The following is a 25338-nucleotide window of genomic DNA, read 5'->3' as shown; positions in this document are numbered from 1 at the left end:
TTTTTTCGATTAGTTTTTCACAGATCAATCGAAGAGTAACACCATTTTAGAGCTTATGAGTAAAATCTAAATTTGGAAACTACTTTGGTTTTATGGAAACGAGAAAATTAAATCATTGGAATAATATGCAATATCACTCTAATAAGCAAATATTTTATACGAGTTTGTATTTGGTACCTGTATTTCAGTTTAGGTCAATGAGTAACACGTGTTTGTTATTAAAATTAACGTCGGACAAAAAGGGTGGGAGAGACAGATCATTGTGTAACTCAGAGGGATCAGCTTGTGAAGTCCTAGTGCTCGGTGAAAATCCTTTTCTGTGTTTGAAGGGATAATAAAAACAAAACAAAACATTTTTCTTTGTAAAAATAAGAGATTTTTTTTTTTGTTCCCTTAACATTACAAATTGGAGTAAAACCCTGATTGCTTTTTCATGGTCTACTTCCACAGATGTTAAAGGTGATAGATATTTATTGGAGGGATTGCCTGCATTAGGAGACTCGGTCTTAGATTTTCAATTCTAGTGACGGATCCGAGACACCTCCAACCTGGGTTTTCCTTATGACACCTTGAGCCATTTAGGCTAACTCAGCTTGGGGAATAATCTGACTTACCTGAACTCATATTACTTGGGAAATGTGCAGTCACCGGGCAGGTGCTAGTCAGCCTGTCATCACTGTCAAAATACACAAAGCTACAGAAGAAAGATGTATTTTGGCTCATGTTTCATAAAATTTAGCCTGTATTGCTTGGCTTAGTTACTTTTTGTCCAGGACATTGTAGTGGAGGCATGTGGCAGAGAAAAGCTGCCCCAGCCATGCTGGTCAGGAATCAAAGGACGGAGGTCCTGCGTCTCCTCCAGGGAAATGCCCCTACTGCTCTCCTTCCTCCAGGGAGGCTACTGCCCTAAGTCCTGTCCTCTTCCAATAGTAACAGCAGCTGGGGACCACGCCTTCAGCCCAGAATCCTGGGGGCAGGTCCGGTCCAGCTCCGCGCCTCTGGGGAGCTGTGTGGTGGTCTGGCCGGGACAGTGGCTCCCGTCCAGCCCCGCGCCTCTGGGGAGCTGTGTGGTGGTCTGGCCGGGACAGTGGCTCCCCAGGCTTCTGCTATCCCTGTGCACCGTTCGCTCTAAGTGGCAACTGAATATTCCAGCTGTTTAATGCATCTTACGTATGTACTGTGAGCAACACTGAATACTTGGGAGCTACAGGTGGGATACAAAGTAAATAAACTGTAACTAATAAAAATAAAATAAAAATAAGAAAGTAAACCACCTTTTTTTTTTCCCTTTTTTTCTTTTGACAGGTTGGAGTGTCTTAGTTTCTTTACTTATTTCTGTGATAAAAATCCCCTGACAAAATGACTGAAGAGGAGTGGCATTTATTTTGGCTCACATTGGAGGGGGACTGTCCATCATGTTGGTGAGAAGGCCAAGCAGGCTGATCATGTTTACCCGCAGTTCACAAGCAGGAAACAGCCAATGCTCTTCTTCAGCTGGCTTCCTTGTTTTTTTACAGTGCATGAGCCCTGTCCGGGATGATGCTGTTCCCTAATCAATTTAATAAATATGATCCCTCCCAAACATGGTGGGAAGCTAAAGAAGCCTTCAGAAGTGCGCCTGGAGGCTTGTCTCCTAGGCAGTTCCTGGCCATGTCAGCTCAGCAGTGAACACTGTCACGCAGGGTCCATGCAGCCCAAGCTGTGGCGTTGACAGCAACACTGAAATCTTGGTCACTTTGCTTCAAAATTCTGAGATTTGGAGATTCAAGCCTGGGATTCTGGGCCACCACATCAAGTCTGTCTGCCACTGGGCCTCAAACCCAGGGTTTTTGCATGATAGGCAAGCACTCTTCCAACTGAGCTCTATAGCAATCCACTTGCCTGATTCTTTCTACTTTTATTTAGTGTGGCTGCTAGAAAATGGAAAGATCATACGTAGTTAATATCTGAGGCTAAACATATAGGCCTACATATGTGAATATATGGACACACACACATACTTGAGAGTGTGCGTGTGCGCGAATGCACGCACACACACACACACACACACACACACACACACACACACACACGCACACGTAATTTCTTACTTACCCCTGTCTAGTTGGTAGGTTGCATTTTCATTGACAGGACACTGAAGAAATTAGAATAAAATGAACCTAGGCTTTCCAGTTAAAGGCTTGTCCTTTCACATAGGTAGTTACTTGTCTTTTCAGAATGTTCATGTTTTGACTACTCATGTTTTACTTTTTAAGCCACCTGCAGAACAGAACATCTGCCTGGTGTTTTGCCACGCGCCTGGGAAGGTTCGCTGTCTAGTGTTATCATTCACTCTTGTTTGGCATTTATTATGAAACAGATAAACTAATTTTTGGTCAATGGATTTTACGTCTGAGAGGTTTGATAGCAAGTGCTTTTATCTTAAAGTAAATTCACTGTTGAATTCCCCAAGGGCCTGCTTTCACTCATTTTCCTGGCATATACAGAAAGTGGAGTATTGCAGTCTTATATGTCCATGCTTATAACTTGTACACAGAACATTTTATAGCATGTAATGTGAGACACCTGATAAAGGAGGGAATACGAGGAGCTTGGGGAGTGAGGATAATTTTGGTCCTCCTCCCACCCTCTTGAGGTTTGCTATAGTTAATATTCCAATCTAAAAATTTATGAGATAGTTTACTAAACAGATATTTTATATGCCTAAAATGGATTGATTTTTAAGGCATGTTGCAATTTATATCAAGGTATTTATATTTCAGAATGTTGGAACTGTAAATGTCCAAGATAACTTTTATGTCCTGGTACGTGCACGATAAAAAGCAAAAACAAACAAACAAACAAAAAAAAAACAAACAAAAAAACCTAAGTGAGGGGCTGAGGAACCTGAAATTGCAGGCATCAGATTGTACCACCACTGTGGCTGTTATCATCATGTTATGGAGTGAATGACTGAAAAAAAAATGATATCTTTTAGCTTTACTTTTTAGCCTGCTGGCTTGTCAGAACTTCAGACATAAAGCAAGATTATGTAAGATGTGTGGCTGCGTGCTAAGACTGTGTGCAAATGTGAGATGCAGAGGCGATGCTAGAATTTTCCCTGAATAGACTACGCTGCTCTCCCTGAACTGGTTTATGAGGGTCACACACACTAGACTGTGACCAGACTTGTTCGCTTGGGCTGTCCGCTCTAGCAGGTGCCCTGCCCATCCTCCAGTCCCTTCGCTCTGAGCTACAGCTCCTGAGAGACTCACTCAGATTCCCTCTTTTGAGGATGCCTCCCTTTTGCTCTGACCCATGCCTGGTTCTGACAAACTTTCTTGTTTGTGTCTGCTTCTAGAATAATGGTGCTGGGCTCCAGAACGGAGATGCTAGCTTCTCCCTCTTGTGATCCAGACTGAGCCTGTTCCTAATGTGCTAATGTAGGCTTTGACGATTTGTAGGATTGTACCTCACTGTGGGTTAAATAAAACCAGTTTGAGACACCTACCCATGTTTATGCTCCAATAAGAAACTATTTAGAGGAGAGAAAGCAGAAAGGTAAAAAGCAGAGCTCCACGGTAAGGCTTAGAGGGCTGTGGAGTTTGCAGTGGCGTTTGGGAAGTGATTAAAAATATGCTCTGAGTAGAGTCATCTTGGGACATGTCTCAGGACATTAGAAACATCTGTGAGTTACATGTCTGGAGCTTTGTGTGGGGTGTGGGGCTGTGCCTTGCAGTCAGCTATGGAAAACAGGCGGAGAGGACCACGATAGAATGAAGTTCCTTCCACAGACGTTCATCTTCTCTCCTCTAGTTTCCAAAGACCAAAGATTCTGAGTGCATTCTTTATCCTGTGTGCCCTCCGTCTTTGCTCCTTTCGTGTTACCCCATCTCAGTATGGAAACTCAGGCTTCTAATTATTGACAGCTATGTGTCCTGACGGATCTTTGAAGCATCAGATCGTCTTGGGCAAATCTTGTTATTTTTTTTCCCTCTTCCTTTCTTTTCTCACCTCCTCTCTCTCAGCAACACAGGAGGACTCCCTTTCTCCTCATTTCTTGCTACAGTGATGGTGTATTCCCAATTTTGCAGTTTTATGTTAGTATCTTAGCTTCTTTATGACTCTTCATAAATGAGGAAAGATGTTATGGTATAAATATGCCCCCTCCATCTGACTGTGTGGGTAATGAGTTTAGGATGGGGATTGGGAAATGAATGGTTTATATGTGGCTCTGAGGAAAAGAGTCCCCACCCCTCCATGGGAATTTTGTCCCTATAAGCACAGGAAGGGAACGCAGGCTTTCCTCTTCACCCCGTGGGATGTGGTGGGGGAAAGGCTGGCTTCCTGAATGCTGGAAAGAATGCTGTCAGAAGCTCCAGATTTCCCAACATTCAGATGATGAGTTCCTCACTCCTAGGTCTGAGTTGTAAAATCCTGCCTGCTTGCTTAAGCTACCCAGTCTTGTTTGCTTTGTCAGCAGCCCGACGCGGCAGCAGGGGAGTGGTGAGCTCAGTGGTCAGTGTTGCCAGCTGAGTTCAGGCTGAACAAATGCGTGAAGGCTGCCACACTGTTCCCACCCAGGAACGCACTGTTTCCTCCCTTCAGCTCCATCCTTTGTGCCTCAGCATTGTCTCACAGTCTGCAGTTTGCAAGTTTTCATATATTTTTGTCAAGTTTAACCTTAAAGTTTAGCCTTAAATATATCCAATACGGTGAGCAGAAATGAATCAGGTTTCTAAATATCATTTTTACGTCCTACAGTTCTGCTAAGCTTATTGGCACTGGAAGCTTTTTGCTGAAGAACGAAGATTTCTACTTAGTTATCTTATCTTTGTTTAGGTCTTCCTTTCTTACGTGAAGGGCTTTCCTTTTCCTGTGCTTCCTTCCGTTTCCTCTCTTCCCCAACGTTGGTTTACGTTTCTGAGCTGTGGCAGCTGGAACGTCCTACTCTAGTGTTGAAAAGGAGGTGGTGTCAGGAGACAGCTTACGTTTTGCTGTAGGGGCAAGTGTTAGGCTCTCACTATTCAGCCTGTTAGTGGTAGGTTGCTTTCCCCAAGACATGGCTCTTAATGCTCTTAGTTTGTGGAATCCTCCCATCCCGACGTTTTTATTTTTTATATGTTTTGAGATGATTATGTGTTTCTTCCTAATCTGTTGCAATAGTTAATTATATGGGTAGCTTTGGACTGTTAATCCCTCATTGCTTCCCAACAATAAACTGCATTTGGTTATAGTGTAAGATGCTTTATTGTTGGGTTGGATTCACTAAAATCTTACAGCTTTTGTACTTCTCCTGATTGGGGTGTTTTCATGAAATTTGTATTTCTTGTCATTCCTCTCCCTGGTTTTGGTGTTAGGGCAGTATTGGTTTCACAAATATGTTGGTTCACAAAGTGTTCTGTCATCTCCAACTTTTTGCAAGAGTTGTGTAAAATAGGCATCCTCAACCCCACCGCTTTAGATGTTTGGGAGAATTTTCCATGGAAGACAACAGCTGTGCTTGAAGTGACTATTCCTTGGTGATCTGCGTGTGGAGAAGTGAGTGTGTGGGAGCTGTGTGTGCACTTATGTGCGCACATATGTGTAGAGGCTCATGTCAGATGTCTTCCTTGCGCATTCCCCACCTGACTTTTTGAGACAGTGTCAGCCTGGCTGGCTGGCTGACGAGCTCCAGCGCTCTCCTCTTTTGGCACCTGGCTTCTAAGGAGTGCTGCCGTGCCTTTGGTGTGGGTGCAGGGCCTAACGCTTAGGCAGCAGGCCCTTTACCTGGTAAACCTTCTCCCTGTCTCTAGAAAACTTGTTTCTGTTTTTAATGTCAAATTTAAGTCCCATAAGAGATTCAAGACTACTTTTTCAAAGCAAGACTTGGCAACACTTTTTCAATAACTCACCCATATTATATACATTAGTAATTTATTGTCATGAAAACATTTGTATAATTTCCTAACTAACGCCATCAAATGTGAGTGAGCGGAAGTGTGGCCATTCTTTCATCTCTTATGTTGGGGATCTGAGCCTTTACCATCACCAGCCACAGATTTGTCAGTTATGTCTACCCGGGGAACCACCTTGATGGGTTTTCTACTTTAATCTAATAATTTATATTCTGATATTTATTATGCACTTCCTTCTGCTGATTTTGTACATGAATAATATTTTCTTTTATATATTAGGGTATAATATGAAGACTTTTTTTGAGACTTTTTTCCAGTACGAATATTTAGGTTAAATTTTTTAATCCTCTTGAGCTGAAACTGATCATTTTGGAAAGTTAGACATAATTTCTTCTTTACTTTAACATTAGATTAAACATACTTATTATTTATTTTTTATTTTTAGGTTAGATGGATGTGTGCACTTTAGCTTCTGAGATAGAAATTTCCGTTTTAACTTTCTTGTGAGATAGAATGCACTTAATGTGACTTGAATGTTTTTAACTTTATTGAGACTGTTTTATGTAATTTTTGTAAATGTTCTATGTTCACATGAAAGCTCCCTGCTGAGGTGGTTGGCACGCTTTTGTGAGGGTCACTCAGGCTTGTTGGTAGGCTGCCTGCTGAGGTGGTTGTGGCGGCTTTTTTGAGGGTTACTCAGGCTTGTTGGTAGTTCACAAGCGACTTCTTGGATCTTGTCCCATTAATCACCGAGACAGTAGTTTGGTGTCTGTGTGCATTTGTCTATTTCTTCTGAAAGTTTCATAGTTTTTAAATCTTTGTTCTGAGGTTTATAAATGCCTGAGCTGATTATACGCTCTCAGTGGTCAGCTCTATCATTTATGTTAAACTGTCTCTTCATTGATGATTTCTCTGGGATTTACTAACGCAGACACTTCCTTGTCTTGTTTTAGTGCTAGCATGGTTTAGCATGTTGCCTTTCTTTTCCTTTAACAGATTTGTGGCTTTGTATTTAAAGGGGTCTCTCTGCAGGTGACATAATCCGGTGTTGATTTTGAGAGCCCGATATGATTTTTAATGAGTAATCTAAGCTTTTGTTTGTTTACAGACCCAGTCTTGAGTGCCCCAGACTAACCTGAAGCTCTCCATGCTGCTAAATCTTCCTACTAACACTGCAGAAGTTCTGGGAGTTTAGGCGTGTGCCACTGCACACTCACTGTGCTGCTGGCCATTGAACCCAGGGCTCCATGCACGCTGGGCAAGCATCTGCCGACCGGACTACATCAGCAGATGCTACAGTACATTGTTTTCACCATGTTGGAGTAATATTTAGGTCACTAACATTCGATATAAATACTGATATGGCTGAATCTGAAGCTATCACCTTGTTTCCTTTTACTGTGGCTCATCTTTTTAGTTAATATCAGGGAAGTTATGATATATACATTTAATTTACATCAAGCAATTATATAATTCATACATAAGAATATTAAAATAGTATATTTTCATTTCCCTTTTGGGGGCTATATGCTACTTTTGACATCATATATATATACATATATAAAAACACATATTTGCATACATTTATATGCAGGTATATATTGCTATACAAATACATTGCTATATATTTTGCCACAAATATATTATTTTATTTTAATTTGTCTATCATTGTGTGTGTATGTGTATGTGTGTGCGAGAGAGAGAGAGAGAGAGAGAGAGATGGGGAGAGAGAGCGAGCACGTGTGGGTCATGGCATGAGTGTGGAGATCAGTGTGGATGTCAACAACCATGGCAGCTGGTTCTTTCCTTTAACCACGTGCGTCCTGGGGCTCCAGCTCAGGTTTGACGCTTTTACTCAACTGAGCCATCTTATCAGCCTACCCATTAATTTTTGGAAAAAAAAATTCCAAGAATAGAGGAAATAGCTAGCATATCCATTTACTTACTCTTCAGTGCTCATGTTCTTTATTTCTCTATATATTCATCAGCATTTCCATCTGGTCTCACCTTCTTCCTGCCTAAATGACTCTCTTTCCTATTATTTATAAGTGCAGTTCTGCTAGAAGTTCAGTCTTTTGGTATTGTGTGCTGAAAAAGTCTTAATTTTACTGTGCTTTTGAAAGGTAGATCATCGGTCTCAGTGTGGAGGTGGTGCACGCCCGTAATTGTCAGACCTGGGTAACTGAAGCCAGATCAGGAGTTTAGGGCAGCCAGCAACCCAAATGGCCCTTCCCCGCTCCCTGTTGACTTGGAGCTTGGAAAATCTCTCGGGCCTCCTTTCAGCTGCGGCTTCTCTCGGGGATCACTCTTCTGAGCTGCGGGGTAGACTGTGCCGGACAGCTTCTGCGTCACCGTTGTCTGCTCTGCCAGTGCTTCAGACGAGAGGGTGTATCTGGCAGTGTGAGTCACCTTTATTTAAACTGTGTGGTGAGCAATCATGATCTGTAACGGGATCGGCGATCAGCAGTTCCAATGTGGATTGTCTTTCGAGGCGACAATGCCAAGGGATTTGCTCTAGAAGATCATTATCGCAAAGATGTGGGCTGCGTGCATATGGATCCACAGAGCTAAATGAGTTGGCCAGTCATGACCAGCTTAAAATGACCCGTCAATTTAAGCTTACTTACGTATATCACAACCCAAATTCCCTGCTCTTCAAATCTGCTCATCGTTTTTATTGAGTTCTCTATACTGAATGTATTTCAAATAGTTCTGTTGTATATTGCTGCCAAGGATTATGGATACTGAGCATTTTGCTCCACTAGAAAATAAGATGGGGGGGACGGAAGGGCTGGTTAATGCGTCAGTCCCTCGGAAGGCTAAGATTTTTAAATGATGTATACACAGTATTTTGTGGGAATAAAATACAGGGTTAGAGTTGGAAGTAATTATAGACCCTCCTTTTAGATATATATTAATATAAAACAGAAATTTATTTCTCATACATCTCTGTTGAGTGACTGATTTCTGAGCCATAGATAGGACCTAGAAGTAAGTTTCTGTTTGAGTTTGTGTAGACCTGTTGGAGTTAAACACGTGTGTACAGCGTGTCAGTGTAGACAGTGGTGGGGGGCTGGGCTGACACACAGAAAGGAGTGCCAGCAAGCACAAGGAGAGTGACTCTTTACAAGTTAGAGCGCACACACATGTAGACATCATAAAGGGTCACACAGGACCCCAGTGCCGCCTGGATTAGGGCTGTTGCCAAGGGGACGGTGAGTTAGCTGGCGTTCGGCAGCAGCACTGTGGTTTTTCCTTCAAATAGTATAAACTCATTGGCATAGAGTTACCGTGATATATTGCCAGATGAATAAAAGCAAATAGAAAAAATATGTGTATATGATTTTATGTGTACTTATTAATCCATGTAAATTACCCAATGTGAGATTTCCTTCCATTTGTAGGTACCCACGTGTCAGTATTGATGAATGTTTCTGTGAAAAGACATCCCATCATTTTTCTATTAATTCATACAAAGTGTGTGTGGGGTGGGCCTGTGCTTCGTACCATGGTATCAGTGTGGAGGCCAGAAGACAGCTTGGTGGAGTCTGTTTTCTCCTTTCATCTTCTAGCTCTTGAAGTTGGATCATCAGCCCTGAGCCATCACTGAGCCTTCACTGAGCCATCAGTGATCTTCATCACTGAGCCATCTTGCTGGCGCTGTCTTTTTTCTTTCCCCTAAACACTTGGCTCTTATATATTTTAGTTCCATCTTAGTTGCAGGCTAGATTATGATTCTCTTTTGCTTCAGGTTTGTTGCGCCTTTCACTATACTATGAAGATCATATTTAGGATAGTTTGTTTTGGTACTGTTCCTTCCTCTGTGAATTTCTAAATGGAAGCACCATCTACCAGCTGTTCCTTTCTCTGAACAGGCGCTTTCTAACAAACCAGCGATTCTCTGATGTCCTACAACTCCTATCAGCTTTTTAAAATGCTCCGACACAGAAATGCTTTCATAGTACCAACTATTGAATGTGAATCAAATATTCTAATTCATTGGTCCAAAAATCTAAAATAATTTAGACAATCAGTGTAGAAATTTTCCCGCTGAGTAACAAGAAATTAGACTACATGAAACTCTTAATAACTTGAATCATTAGTGCGGACTGTCACCATGCGAGTTTGACTCAGAAATGAGGCTATCTGCGTTAACGTGGGGAACGGCAGCCTAAGATGTTCAGAGAACCATGGACTGGCTGGGCAACGCTTGGTTTGTCCCTGACTTACTGCTTAGCAAGAGGTACAGCAATGAATAAAGTTATTTATCCTTCTGAGTTAACCATTCAACTGTGTTGACAAGAGCAGCAAAATTGCTGTGGTTATTTTCTCCCTCAAATACAGAGTATAATTATTTAAACACAAAAACAGGCAAAAGGTTCAGGTCTGACTTAGGTATCATCTGACTCCATGTTCTTGCTAGCTAAGTCAAGATGGAGAATTGAGGTTGGAGATAAGAGTTACAATAGAAAGAATGATGGGAGCATGGTAAATGATTTTTAGAACCAGAACAATGGTAGATTGTATCCCTATCACCAGGGCTGTTTATACACTGAGCCTGTCTGAGCTGGGTATTTATTCTCCTTCTGAACTCATGCAACTTTCCCCTAACCATTGTATGACAGCTCTCTCTTATCTTTTCAATTAAATACATGCTGCATTCCTCAAAGATAGACATTCTTTGACTTCTATAGGCCCATCCTTGCAAGCCCCTTGCCTGTCAGAGTAAATACCTTACAAATATTTGTTCCTGACTAAATCTTTGTACTGGCTACCTTGGCCAGCATCACAGTAGTCACACAGCAAATGCCTGCGTGAGTAATCATTAACCTTTCAGAAGCAAAGAGACACTCGCAGTGACATTACCTAAAATTGTGTTTTGTTTCTTGCAGGAAAGTCTACAGCTTTCCTCAGTTCTGTTTCCCTGCGTCCAGCCATTTTGGCCTGTAACATGAAGGTCTTGAGTACAAATATGTGGCTTGCTTTATCATGAGAATGTAACACAGCTTTGCAGAAAGGTTTAAAAAGCATTGGGATGTTTTATAGACCCCAACATTTTCACAAAAATTGGTTTAAAGGTTCTATTGATACTGTAAGTGGCAGTAAGAAGTTTGTAATGAAGCATATTACCTTTTCTATTGAGGTGGATGTGATAGTCATTTAAATTCTTTCTTGTCTAGCTATATTTCTGGCTAACATTTCTTATTCTGGGGATTTCATCTATGGTTCTATATTCATTCATGTGGCAAGCCGTAACCTGCCACCCAGCTTCTACTCTCTTTGAAGCTGTGTCATTCTAGGGCTAGCAGAGGTTCTGTCGTCTGGCACTGAAGGCAGCTTCCGGGTATTTTATTTATTTATTTTTTGGAAATGAGCTGTCTTTGATTACAGCTTGTCAGTGTGTTCTGACTGCTAACATTGATTCCCGGCAGTCAACAACTTTGTCATATTGTTCAAGATTAGGTTTCCATGTGTCATTTTAATAGACTAAAAAGCCATTCTCAGTAAAATCGAATTCCTGTGGGTACCATTGTTAAGGATGCTCTCAAAATGAAGTAAATTTGTAATGTTTTGGAGGTTTTGCCGGAAAGGAAGGCATCGGGTGACTATATTTACTGAAACTATCACTGTCTCAGCTGGTCTGTAAATTCAGTTTGAAATTTGTTTGCTCTTAGTTAGGTAAAACTTGGTTTGCGGCGACTAGGCAGCGCTCTGAGTGTCTTCCTTTTATTCAGGTAATACAATTTTAAGACTTTTATCTTTGTCATTAACTTTAAAAAGTGTTTGCTTTTCCTTCACATGTCCAAGTGTGACCCCTACTGCACAAGTTATTGCTTAGACCTCAGCACGTGGCTGCCATGCTCCGTCTAGGCACAGGGTGCCATAACACATGAGCGATATTTGCCCATAGGCAGCAGCAGTGAAGAGAACATGCTCCGAGTGTGGTAAAATCCAACTCAGCCACTTGTCATCTGTGCAACTGTTAGAGCTATGCAGCTTCTTTGTGCCTTGGTTTTCTGTCTATAAAACGGGAATGTTAATGGTGACTTTAGGGGCTAGAGAGATGGCTCAGTGGTTAAGAGCACTCGCTGCCTTTCCAGCAAGTTTGGTTCCTACACCCACCCTGGGCAACTGACCTGTAACATTAGCTCTAGAGGATCAACAGCCCTTTCTGGCCTTCAAACACGTGTGTCATGCACTCACACACATTTACATATACATATAAACAAATGAAATAAATCTTAAAATGTAGTTCCTTAGCTGGCATGATAATGCATACCTTTAATCCCGGCACTGAGGAGGCAGGGGCAGGGGCAGAGGCAGACAGAAAGGCAGATAGATTTCTGAGTTTGAGGCCTACTGTGGTCTACAATGCAAGTTCCAGGACAGCCTAGGCTACACAGGGAAACCCTGTCTTGAACAACCGAAAGATAATGTGTCTTCTTTGTAGTCTATTGACTAGAGACAATAGATACATTATAATACGTGTGGAGGGCGGTGTTGCCTAACTCAGACATAATCACACATATATATGGTAGTATGACTGATTTCAAAAATTATTGTCCTTATTACTCTGCGTTAGATAAGCCGGGGCAGGTGTTAATGCCCAACATTTACTTGGTAGAAATCCTCAGAAGATACAAGGTAGAACCAACAGTTCTTCTCAATCAACAGCTCCTTTATGGCTTCCTTTTAGTGTGTGGCTCTGCAGGGATTAAAGCCAAGGCCTCCTGCGTACTGAACACTGAAGTCTACCATTCCGCCTTGGCTCTCATCACTTTATCAGCCCAGCAGTTCTTTCTGAAGCACAACTCTCCTGGTGTCATTGTGTGGACCCTGTGTGATCATCTAGCAAGCTCCCAGGAGTTTGATGTCCTTTGCCTATCAATTCCTCTTTTAAACTAAGTCTGGAGAATAAAAAAGTTTCCACATTTCTTCAAATGTTTGGTGATACTCCTTTTGCTCGGCTTGGCAGCTGCCTGGCTAGGTCAGTATCTCTACCTCTTCCCCAAAAGCTCTGTGAACTGGGAGAGCCTAAATGGATGCTAAGCGGTAGATGGCACTAGCCGCGGCCTGAGAGAGCTGTCATCACTGAGCGGACTCTCAATCTGTGGGTGAGATCGTCCTATAGGCAATCAAGGAGAAACCATTGATTTCTAAGGAGAGGTCTGTTTGCCACAATTCTGAGCCTAGTAAGGCTCTCACTTTTCAGCTGTTTGTGATCCACCTCAGGTTCAGGCCTGGTTGAAAGAAACCCTAGCTGCCCTGCCTTCCCTATGTGGGCTGAACAACTGTAGAGGGATGCTGCCTTCTTGGAGCCATGCCAGGCACAGCTCAGTCCCACTGCCCACTGGCACCTGACATGAATTTTGAATTTTGAACCTGTTTTACCAGCCGACTAGGTTTTTTTTTTTTTTTTTTTTTTTTTTTTTTTCCCAAGACAGGGTTTCTCTGTGTAGCCTTGGCTGCCCTGGACTCATTTTGTAGACCAGGCTGGTCTTGAACTCACAGAGATCCACCTGCCTCTGCCTCCCAGAGTTCTGAGATTACAGGTGTGTGCCACCATGCCTGGCTCTGATTAGGCTTTCTTTAGCCACATGTTTTGTTTTGTTTTTTAACCTGGGCTTGTTCCAGCACTCTAGGAACAAGTTTGTTCATCATGGAACACCACCTTTTGTGACAGTGAAAACCTGTCTTATTTTCAATGCCTACACATTTCATTTCAGTGACGTTGTCCTGGCATTTGGCCTTCCCAATGTCCAGTGAGGTCCTACTAAGTGTAAGCACTATGATCTATCACACAACCTTCAGAATTTCATTTTATAATCACACAGAATCCTAAATTATAACTAAGCTTACTATTTTCATTTTATAAGTAAGGCAGCTGACACCCAGAGGAGTTAGTTAAATTAGTAATTTAGTTACAGTTGCCTGTTGAAGGAGAGATTCAAATCTAGGCATCTCGGGCTGCAGAGTCAGAGTCGTGGCTTCTGCTTGGCTGTTTCTGCTCCAGGCCGTTAGCTGGAAGGCGGGGTTCCTCTAGGGTCAGGGGTTTCCCAGGCAGAGTCTAGTTCATGATTTGGGCCACGCTCCCCATCTTCACCTCTAAGTTTGTGAGGCCCTGGAGCTGCTCCTGTGGAGACAGTCAGGAACTCCAAGCTCATCTTCCTGACCACTGCGTGCGCTGGGGGGGATATTGCTATGGAGGGCTCGAGGATGAAAGTGTGTGGTGGGGCTGACTGCTGAACTGAAGAAGGCATCCCAGTATCTTTAGCAGACAGGGGAGGATAGCAGAGGCCAGCCCTTCTCTCAGGCTCACAAACCAGTGCTTTCACTTTAGAGCCTGCTACTCCGCCCGAAACCTCGGGCCCTCAGGGACTTCTCAGACCTCACAGCCGGCTTGCCCTTGCCGTAGAGAGGAGCTCCCCGAACCGCTCAGGCATCTGTGGATAAATACTCTAGCTTGTTTCTCTTAAACTTTAACGTACTCGAGGATCTTGGAGTGTTGCTTGAAAATTATTAGGTCTGAGATGAAGCTCAGAGTTTGCATTTCCAACAAGCTTTTAGGTGACACTGAACCTCAGCCCATGCTTTGAATAGCAAGGCTCCACATCCACTCTTCCGATTTGAATAAACATGAAGTGTATTTTACACTTTTTTTTTTGTGGTCCTCAGTAAGCTTGAGCTCCTGTTGCCCCTCAGTACAAACTCTTTACTGGCAATGCCCCCGTTTCCACCCTTCATTCCCTTTCTCATGTCCCCCGAAGGCTACTCAGGATCCTGTGCATCAGATCCACAAAGACCACGTGTACTTTCCTGTCGCTCTTACTGGCCTGCACATCCTTGTTGGTCTACCTCAACAGCGGCCCTGCTTGATGTCAGTATGCACAGCCCACCAGGTGGGCAGGGCTTACTCAAGTGCTCAGGGCTTTGTTGGCAGGAGGCACCTTCACAGACCTAGTCCAGAAAGGTAGCACTAGTCATGATGTAGCCCAGGTTGAGTAGTGAGAGCTCTGCCTGTATTGATCTTGAAGTGTTTGCAGGTGAGGGCATGGCTGGCGTCCTGCCCTTGGAGAATTTCCAGGATCCTTATTTGGGAGAAAGATGCCGCGTCTCAGCTGTAGAAAGGCTCTCCGAAGTCAATCTGAACCAAGATTCCCAAGTATCTGGAGTAATGATCTTCAGGGAGAGGGTGAGGGAGCAGGGGTGTGAATAGGGAGAGGGGGGAAAAGAGGGGAAAGGAGGAGGAGAGACTGAGAGGGACTCCTCAGAGCTGAGCCGTTCCTTTACTAAGGCTCCACAGACAAGGTTAGGGTGTGGTCAGCCACCTTCGTTCTTTCTGCCTTCCTGCTCCTAGCTGAGGTCTGTTTGGCGCCTCGTTATCAGCTGCTAACGTTTCCTCTGGTTCTCATTAACCTCAACTCTATACAAGGCATCCGCTTGTTTCAGTCTTCCTGAGTAACATTAAAAGGTAAAGTAGAAAAAGCTAGAAGACTCATTCTCAGTCAGCAGTCTCAAAGGTTGGGCATCTGTTCCTATTGGCAGACGCACCAGATCAGTGTCTACCTCTCAACCGGCCCCCCAGAACCATCTCATTTTTCATTTGAGTTCTGCACCCTCACCAGCAGAGCCATCCTGTGTGGCTGCACAGGGTACAGACCACGCAGCACTCAGGTGGCTGGTGGGGAGGCGGCGACCTGGGGTTGGGGTTTGTCAGCAGCTCACCTGGCAGAGGCGGTGACTGTGTGGTGAGAAGTAGCATTCCCTGGGGAGATTTTGTAACTCAGCAATTGTGCTTTCTCTCACATCCTGAAGATGTAGGCTTTTTCCACAACCAACCCTACCTAACACAATAAAAGCATCTTAATACAAGAAAGCAGTAAAAGCATGTTCTCTACCAAACTGGAGAGTGCATGAGGGATCCTATCTTCTAAAATTAGGTTGCACCCATCTTCTGAAATTACCATTTCTCTGCCTGTTCCTTCAGTTTAGTCCCTGGAAGGATGGCGTGTGTTCTTTGTAAGTCTTAATTATACTGTTGTGACGACCTGCACCTCTGTTATGAGCCTGGCATTTCAAGGGATCCCAATCCCCATCCACCCTTCTAGAAGCAGTTTTGTGTTCCGATGCTGCCCTGCTCCAAGCAGGCTTACACAGTCTTTCATTTGAGGAGGCCCTGTCACATTGGCTTTAAAGAAAGCAGTTCTTCCTAGTCTTTATCCCCTAAGTGAACTGCCTCTTCTGCCATGATCAAAGGCCTTGATATCTCAGCCATTGTCAGGAAGAAGAGCAGTTGCAGGCCTTGGTGGAAAGGCTAAATTCTAGAATCCATAGACACCCATGATGAGGCCAGAAAGGTGGACAGTCTGGGACGCAGGGAAAAGAGGCAAAAGGTCAGTGGGACTAAAAGCCTTTACTACCTTTGGAGCCTTGTGGAAGTTCTTCCTTCCTCCTTCTTCCTGCTTCTCTTTCTTTCCTTCCTTCTTTTTCCTTCCTTCTTTTTCCTTCCTTCTTTTTCCTTCCTTCTTTTTCCTTCCTTCTTTTTCCTTCCTTCCTTCTTTCCTCCTTCCTTCTTTCCTCCTTCCTCCTTTCCTCCTTCTTTCTTTCCTCCTTCCTTCTTTCCTCCTTCCTTCCTTTCCTCCTTCCTTCCTTTCCTCCTTCCTTCCTTTCTTCCTTCCTTCCTTTCTTCCTTCCGTCTTTCCTTTCTTCCTTCCTTCTTTCCTTTCTTCCTTCCTTCTTTTTCCATCCTTCCTTCCGTCTTTCCTTTCTTTCCTTCCTTCCTTCCGACCTTCCTTCCGACCTTCCTTCCTTCCTTCCTTCCTTCCTTCCTTCCTTCCTTCCTTCCTTCCTTTCTTTCTTTTCTTTCTCACTCTTCCCTTCTGTTTAAAAAATTTTAATTTAAAGATACTTCATAAACTATATTTTGATTATATTCATATTCTCTCAACTTTTCCAAATCCTCCCCATCCAAATTCATGCTCTTTCTCTTGAAAACAAAAATGAAGACAAAAACAAAAAAGCCCAAACCCCCAGAATGAAAATCAAAACAAACTAAAACAATCCCCAAGAAGACAAAACATACCAAAAACAAAATAAAGTGCATTAAAAAGTCATGGAGTTTGTTTTGTGTTGGCACTGTTACTGGGCACGGAGCTTGTCCTGGAGTGTGCTTGCTACACCCGGTGACACTCCATGGACAAATGATTTGTCCTTTCTCCGCAGGTAGCAACTGCAGATAGCTTTTTGGTTACTGGTGGGGCTTTGAATCTACTTCTTTTTCCTGGCTTGAATTGGCACAGGTCTTGTGTGCCCTCTCACAGTGTCTGTGATTTCATACGTGTACCAGCACTGTTGTTTCTGAAAGACATGAGTCATTTACCAGCTCTGGCTCTTAAATCTTTCTACTTTTTCCTCCTGAGGCTTGAAAAATCCATCGCATTTAGGGCTCCATTCCCCAAGGTCTCTGGCCTGAGCCGTGAGTAGGAAACAGAAGGAAGAGGGCATGTGCAGCATGCTCTTCTCAGCCAAGCAGCAACCTAGACGGTCATCTGCAGAGACGAAGGGACATCTTCTCGTGGTCCTAGGAGGCTTGAAACTAATGGCTGAGCTTCATGTGCTATACAAATCCCCGTTCCCACAAACGGTGTCCGGGTCTGCTGTTAGAGTGTCCTGGCTTGGCTACCAGAGCTGACTCGCGGGATCCTAATAAAATGCAGCGCTTCTCCTCAGTGGCAGATCCTACGTGTGCGTATATTGGAGACTCGCACTGCTGGTGTCATTCCTTCATGACCTTATCCTTCTGCGCATGTCACTGTCCTCTGTCCAATGACACATCCTGACCTGGGCTCCCTCTTCCTTCCTTGTCGCCTTTTCACTTTAAATAGCCTCGTAGGATTTTGTTTGGCAAACCCTACACACCTGTAGCCGAATTCCTGAATATACTTCACACGTGGCCCTTCTTGCCAAGGCCCTTTTCTTTGTTGTTGTCAGTAATTTACTCAACCATTATCTGCTGCTTCTGTGTTCCAGGTATATACATTCCAGGTCTTGATAACATTTTTTTCTTTGTCTTTACAAAGTAGAGAGCAGAATCTCAAAATTAAGTGTTCAAGCATGCCTAAGTCACTTAGCACACGGCTAATTGGTCCATAAATGATTGTTACTATAATTTTTCTGACACCGGTGGTTGTATTGGCTGAATCACGGTGCTTTTTTCCCCCCTCGGTATTGTAACTATTCAGAGAGAGAGGGGGAAAAAAAAACTGTATCATGAACAATAGGGTATCCTAGGTTACTTACCCATCAAAGACTACAGAGTAAAACTCCAAACCATTAAAGTGCCCTGGAAGGCTCAGTCTCTCCTCCCTGGAAGGCTCAGTCTCTCCTCCCTGGAAGGCTCAGTCTCTCCTCCCTGGAAGGCTCAGTCTCTCCTGGCTGTTCTTTCCTTCAGACCCAAAATCCCAGAGCTATTGTTCTGTCTTCTGCCAAATAGCCACAGCCTGCACCTTCTTGGGCCTCTGCTTAGATGGCAATGTATCAGTGATGTCTTACCTGACTGCCCTAAGACAGAATCCTAAGCCAAGAGCACTTTCTATTACTCCTCCACCATCCTCTTTATCTATGTATCTACCTATCTATCTACGTATCTATGTATTTATCTATCTGTCTGTCTATCGATCGATCGATCTATCATTTTTGGCATGCTCATCATGTATTACACTGCTGGTAAAAGATTTATGTATTTGTGTATGTGTGTATATGTATATGCGTGTTGGGGTGTTATTTGATTTCATGAAGGAAGAAATGGTTTTTTAAAACCTAAAAGTGACTGGCATTTGGTCTGTGTGTAATAAATATTTGTAGAACAAATTAAGGGATGCTTGCCCTTTTACAAGTTTTGCCAGAACGGAAGCACAAAGAAAATATTATTAAGAAGATGCCACAAAGTACAGTGAACACCTTTATACCAGAGAGTGACACAAAGGATTGACCTCTGGAGCACAGCTTGAATTTTGTGAAATGTTAGAGATCTTGTTAGCAACAACTTTTATCAACCTAACACCTTCATTGTGCAGTTAAAAGAGAAAACGACAAGGTTCTAACTCCCTTCAAACATTCGTCTGTCCTGCACAGCATGGATGTTTACACCTTCCCTAAACGAGGCCACCTTGGCCAGTATGTGACCACCAAGACTGCACAGGGTGTCAGTACCCTGTGGGTTTGCTGAGAGAAAGGCTGCTTTGTACATTAGCCCCGCCCTGGATGTTCACTTGGCACACACCCAGTTATTGACACTGCGTAGTTTGTAAAATTTCCTGGACGCAGAGGAGAGGGGCATCTGTCTCAAGTGAAACCCTGATCCGCAGGGCGCAGTTCCACTCAAAGGGGAACAGCGTCTGCTGAACTGGGTAGCAGCTATCTAGGCAGGAAACTCCAACAGTGTCCAAAGAGCAAATAATTGTAGTGATTAATCTGATAAGCCGGTGACACGGGAAGAAAGTACACATTGAAGTTTCAGCAACAGGTGTAAGACACGTTGTCTTTCCTTTCCTGATATTCTTAGGAAAGTAATAGGATAGCTTAATTACACGATAAGACACTCAAAGTCCAGCTGGAGCCTCTGCTGCTCGCTTGCTTTCTTTTCTTACTGGGTATGTTGAGATCTCTAGATGGTTGCGTTTAGCTCTCTGCTGTCCTTACTCTTCAGCTTTCAGAGAACTGTTAATATATAATGAAACTAAGCCGTCTTCATGGTGCAATTGATCTACTCAAATGAACTTTGCATTATAAGCTAAAGCATATAGGTATTTTAATGACATATAGTAAATAGTGCATTCACAAACTCATGGATTACAAGTCTATTAATATGTATGCTGTATGTTTGTTTGTCCCTTGATTTTGAAATTAAGGCATAAGCCCATGACTGGGTTTTCAAGCACATGAAGCCTTTTCCTGTAGTAAACATTAAATCAATTGCATGGATGTTGGTTTCAGTGCGATAGAAAGTATCTCATTATGAGACACTGTTTTTCCTCCTGTTCCTTCCTAACTTTCTTCTTGTTTGATAGTTACTGAGTGAGTGCCCACGAGGCACCAGCATCTGGCGACGGTGAGGGCTAATTGTATATGATCTTGGCTGTCCTGGGTAGAGCGCACCAAGAACCTGCCTGCCTTGATTATTTGCTTGGTCTTGGAGGATGGGAGCTCTCACAGGCCTTTTCTAGAGCAAGCTTCTGTGCTTACTTGCTGCAGAATGTCGGTCAGCTCCCAGCTGGTTTGGAAGTTTCTGTAAACCAACTTCACTGCTCTGTTCTTTGTGTGCTACTCTGTTTCTCTCCTACTTCTGTTAAAGTGTAGACATGTGTGCAGTAGACAAGCAGGTCTTTCAGCCTCTCGCCCTTCTTACCTTTTATCTTCTCAGACCTATTCTGAGCTCCCTGTCTTGCTTTACAACATAGGAGTTTGCACTTTGGATTGTAGCAAAGTGCTTATGAACACTACCCTGTATTTGCTAACTATAAAAATAAATGGATGCAGAGATAAGAAATTAAGAATGTAGAGGTCCTCCCCACTCAGTGGACTTGGAAAGGGGCAGGGAGGAGATGAGGGAGGGAGGGTGGGATTGGGAGGGAATGAGGGAACGGGATACAGCTGGGATACAGAGTTAATAAAATGTAACTAATAATAAAAAATAAAAAAATAAAAATAAAAAATCTAAACAAAAACAACAACAACAACAACAAAAAAGAATGTAGATAGGTTGAAGATTGTCCTAAGAATGAATGCGAGGAGGCCGAAATGTTTTTAAAGGGAAGAAACAGATGACTAGTATATTCCTCACAGACCATTAGCCACGTAGAAAATGATAGGGAACTATTGCTTACCTGATCACCTATTCCAAAATCTGAGTGGAGACTGAGATCGCATCTTCCCTTCCAGAGGCTTACTGGCCTCATTTCTCTACAGCCATTACTTTTTCCTTGGCAATGCCTAGGAGAGAGGGTTGCCTGAGAGAGCTCTTTATTTGAAAACCTGTTCATTTCAACAAGAGAACAAATTGCCTGGACATTTTAGTGCAGGATATTAGACAAAATATTCTTACAGGAAATCTGAAAGTCTGAACTTTGTAAGGGCTCTTCATGCTGCTGAAAGGAAATGGTGTTTCTGACTCAACCTGACCTGTGTTTAAGTTGAGATTGAGTGCTGTATTAGTTCTGTTTGGAATCCTCCTTGAAGACTTGTCCATCATAGTCAAACCCAGGGTTCATAGCTTCTAAAAGAGATTTTAGGCTGTTAAAAAATACATTGTGTGGTAGCACTTAACAGTCCTTGAGAAAAATGATGCGAGTGAGATATGATGGATTTCAGGAATTATATCAGCAGCCTCTAGTCAGTGTTCCTTTACCTCTTCTTTTATAAATCAGTAGTTTGCAATTTTGACAGGTAATTTTTTTTTTTCTGTCAGCTAAAACTTGACGCAGTCTTTTAAACTGTGAGCAAACTAGAAACTGAGAGCCTCTCGGGAGTTGCTGACATGTTCCCATTCAAAATATGATTTGGCTGGCTGAATTCTTCTCTGTTTTGGATTTACATTTTATTAATAAAATCTTTTACATTATTCTTTAAAAATTTCATACATTTATAAAATCTACTTCCATAATCATTACATCTCTATAACTTCCACAAGATCTGCATCCTCTCTCTTCCACCTCCACGTCCTCCCGCCTGGTTGTTTGTTATTAATAACACCTCAGTTTAATTAATGCTGTCCATATGGGCATGGGCATCACCGGGTGTGGGCAACCCACCAGCTTTATGTCCCCAGAGGAGACACTCTTCATCAGCAGCCATCAACCGATGAGAGTGCGCTGCCTCTGGGCGGGGCTTGGCCTCTCCAGCATCCGAGCTGGGACTTGGCTGGATCTTGTGCAGGTCTTTCAGGTAACCACAGCTGCTGTGAGTTGGTGTGTACAGCAGCCATGTCCTGATGTCATCGTTTCACCAAGTCTGTGATAGAGATGACTCACCCACAGGCAAGCACACACAGTTACTGATACTTAGAATGTTAACTAGTTATATATGCGTCTCTGTACTAATCACCACCCACTAAAAAAAAAAAAAAAAGTTTATCTGACCAAAGCTGAGAGTAGCACAAATCTATGTGTGTAAACATAAATATTTAGAATGCACTTTGACAACCTGACCATTTAGCAAAGCAATAGTAAGTGGACTAGACCTGTGATTGCACTAACCATGGGCTTTGACCAAGTTCATAAACCGGGTGTGAATTTCCTCCTGTGGAGTAAGAAGAGACAGAATGTTCAAAGAAATAGTGCTTCAAAGGAGCTGGGCCTCACGATATGGTGGTACATGTAACATTGCACTATTTTCTTTCTTTTTGCGATTATAGTATGACACTGTTTCTTTTTTTTCTTTTGTTCCCTCTTCCAAATCCTCCCTAATACTCTCCTTGTTTTCTTTCAAATCCATGGCCTATTTTTCGTTCATTGTTGTTATATGCATATTGCATATTTATATACATATATATTTATAAATATAACCTGCTCAGTGTATCTAATATGACTTGCATGTATATCTTCAGGCGTAACTATTTGGCATTGAGATGGAATTGGTGTATTCTTTCTTGCTCTCCAGCATTCTTTAGCTGCTCCCCCCCACACACACACACCATGCCCTTTGGCATGTCTACTGCTATCGCCTTTGTTCAGCTCATGTTTGGGCAGTCATTTTGGTGAGATTTACGGGTGTAGCTTCTGACATTACTAGGAGAGAAATCTCCCAGCAAACTTGCTGACTCTCTCACTTTTAGGATCTTTCCGCCCGCATTGTGCAAAAGTTCCTGAGCCTCAGGTTCTATGTTTTGTGTATCCAATGGAACTAGTCTCCTCACTTAGGCATTCTGATTGCTGGTGGTTTTCTGTAGTGCTCTTTGTCAGCTGCGGAGAGGTCTCCTTGATGAGGGGTGAGATCAACACTCATCTTGCATATAAGAACAAATGTTTTCATTGTTGTGAGGGATTATGCTGGTTTGGTAAGGAAGTGCTTAGAGATTCTTCTCCAAAATCTGTGGCTTCACTAGCACTGAGTAATTGCTGGCTTCCCTCTTGAACAGGTCTTCAGTCGACTTAGAGAACTGTTCTTTGGTTTTTCTTTCTTTGTTTATTTTGTTTTATATATATATATTAAAACAAGAGATCACAAAATGTTTCTGTTCTGAAAAAAATCTTATTCTTCTAAATGAAATTACATTCCAAACATTATAGTCTGAGCTTTTAAAAGAATCATTTCCTGAATAAAGGGAGATAGTTACAAGTAAGATACAATGTGTTAAGGATTAGGGGAGACTGTTTGTAGACTTACTAAATTCCTACCAAAGACACAGGCATCTTCGGCTGTCCACCCTCTCAAACTTTGTCTCTCTTTTTGATTATACTTACTCTGACTTTTTAAAGGTTGTACTAAGATGATTCATGTTAAATGACTTAGACTGATTTCTAGAAGTGTTGTCTTTTAGCATCTCAAATTGCCTGGGAGTTTGCTAGGGAGTCTTAGACTAAAACATATAGTTATTAGAAAAAATATTTTGCCTTCTAAATTCTGGATTAACCATTTCTCTCCAAACCTGTATGTGAATATAGACATTGCTGTAGAAGTTTAAAATCTGTTTATGTTTTACATTATTAAATAAGGTATGTTTTTATTATAAACATATTTTTCTATAAACACATAAATAATGATATATCTGAATATTAGTATATTTTTAAAATATATTTATATATACTGATATATGGGGCTGGAGTTGAAATATATATTTTTATATGATATATTTATATAATAATTTATAAAAAATGTTTTTATGTAATATACTGATATACAGGCTCAGCAGTTAAAAGCACTGGGTGCTCTTCCAGAAGACATAGATTTGATTCTTAGCACCAAAATGGTGCCTCAGCAACCATCTGTAACTCCAGTTGCAGAAGGTCTAATGTCCTCTTTGGCTTGTTAGTGTACTGCGTTCATGTGGTCCGCAGACCTACAAGACAAAACACCCAAAAAGATAGAATAAAAATACATTAAAATGATCTCCATTGAAACTTCAAAGTTTCTATGTATGTCTTTAAAATTTAGACTTTCCAAAGGCAAAGAGAAAATTGAAAAAGTTTTTATTCTGAAATGATATTACAAGGTATGTATTTATAAGTAATGACAGAGAAAAATTTTATATCCTTTACCCCCCATTTTCTTCTGATAGTAACACATTGCCTAACTTTACAATGATATGACAATAAGGAAGTGAAGGTCTTTTTATTATAATAAGGTATACATAATATAAAGTTTGGCACTTCACCATTTTAAGTGTATAATTGACAGTAAGTAGATTCAGAGTGTTGTGTAAATGTACCACTAGCCATTTCCAGAACTTACCATCATCTGAAAGTGACACTCTGTATGTACCAAAATATAGCTCTCAAAATATGCCAGGCCCTGGCAGTGTCTATTACATTTTTTCTCCCTATGAGTTTGCATTTTACAGGAAGCGCATATTCATGATCTTTTCTAATTGGCCTATTCTCTATGTGTAATCTTCGCTACTGCTATGGACTGTTTTACAGTTCCTTGTTTTGTTGTTGAGTTATGGAAGTTATTTTCTAAAATTCTACATTATTTATTTTGTGTGTGAAGTGGGGGCACAGCATGCGTGTGTAGGGAGGTCAGAGGACGGCTTGAAGAAATCACTTCTCTTCTTCTTCCACGTAGGTGCTAGGGCTCTAACTCAGGTTGTCAGGCTTGGAGGAGAGCATCCTTATTCCATGAGCTACCTCATCAGCCCAACGACTAAAAAAAACTTTTGGGAATATGATCTTGTATAAGATACATACTTTGAAAATGCTTCATCCACCTGTATTTTACTTTCTGAAACACTGTGGTTTGTCTTTTTAGTTTCCTTATGCTGTACTTGTACTTTGATAAGCAAGAGTCACATGTTAGAGCCCAGCTGATGTGAACTGATGTCACTTGTTCATGGGGCAAAATACTTCAAATATGCTGTGTTTTGCCTTGCTATATTTCACAGCAATATTGATAAAGATTATTGCTCTATGTTTTTTGAGTAGTGTCTTTGTTTGGTCTTGTTATCTGGGTAATTCTAGGCTGGTTAAACAGCTTAGGAAGTGCTCTTTCCTTTTCAGTTTTTGAGAAGAGTTTGTGATTAGTGTTCTTTAAATGTTGGGACCCATCAGCCGCTGAGCCATCTGTCCTGTGCTTTTCTTGTCCAGTGGTTTTTGATTACTGATTCAGTTTTCTTACCAGTGAAATGTCTGTCCAGATTGTCTGTCTTAGTCATTTATTTTGGTAGATAGTGGGTGTCTAGTTTCTAGGAAGCTATTTCAGCTAGATTATACAATGCACTTGTGTGCACATAATCAGAGAGTCCTATCAT

General features: G+C 42.0%; 1 protein-coding gene across 10 annotated transcripts in view; it reads left to right on the top strand.

The window, feature by feature from the left end:
- Positions 1 to 25338, top strand: part of Macrod2 (mono-ADP ribosylhydrolase 2) — a 1947949-nt gene that overhangs the window by 357423 nt on the left and 1565188 nt on the right. The window contains exon 4 of one of the 10 annotated variants that reach the window (XM_060383168.1): positions 12574 to 12797. The exons of 8 other annotated variants lie outside the window; for them this stretch is intronic. In XM_060383168.1, the coding sequence (XP_060239151.1) occupies positions 12574 to 12782 (209 nt within the window). In that variant the 3' untranslated portion in view covers positions 12783 to 12797. Of the gene's footprint in view, positions 1 to 1305; positions 1371 to 12573; positions 12798 to 25338 lie in introns of those variants that run through there. One more of the 10 variants, XM_060383176.1, reaches the window with a different exon arrangement.

Source organism: Meriones unguiculatus, chromosome 4 (assembly GCF_030254825.1).
Source record: "Meriones unguiculatus strain TT.TT164.6M chromosome 4, Bangor_MerUng_6.1, whole genome shotgun sequence".
Taxonomy (NCBI): domain Eukaryota; kingdom Metazoa; phylum Chordata; class Mammalia; order Rodentia; family Muridae; genus Meriones; species Meriones unguiculatus.
This window is presented reverse-complemented; position numbering and strand designations above follow the sequence as displayed.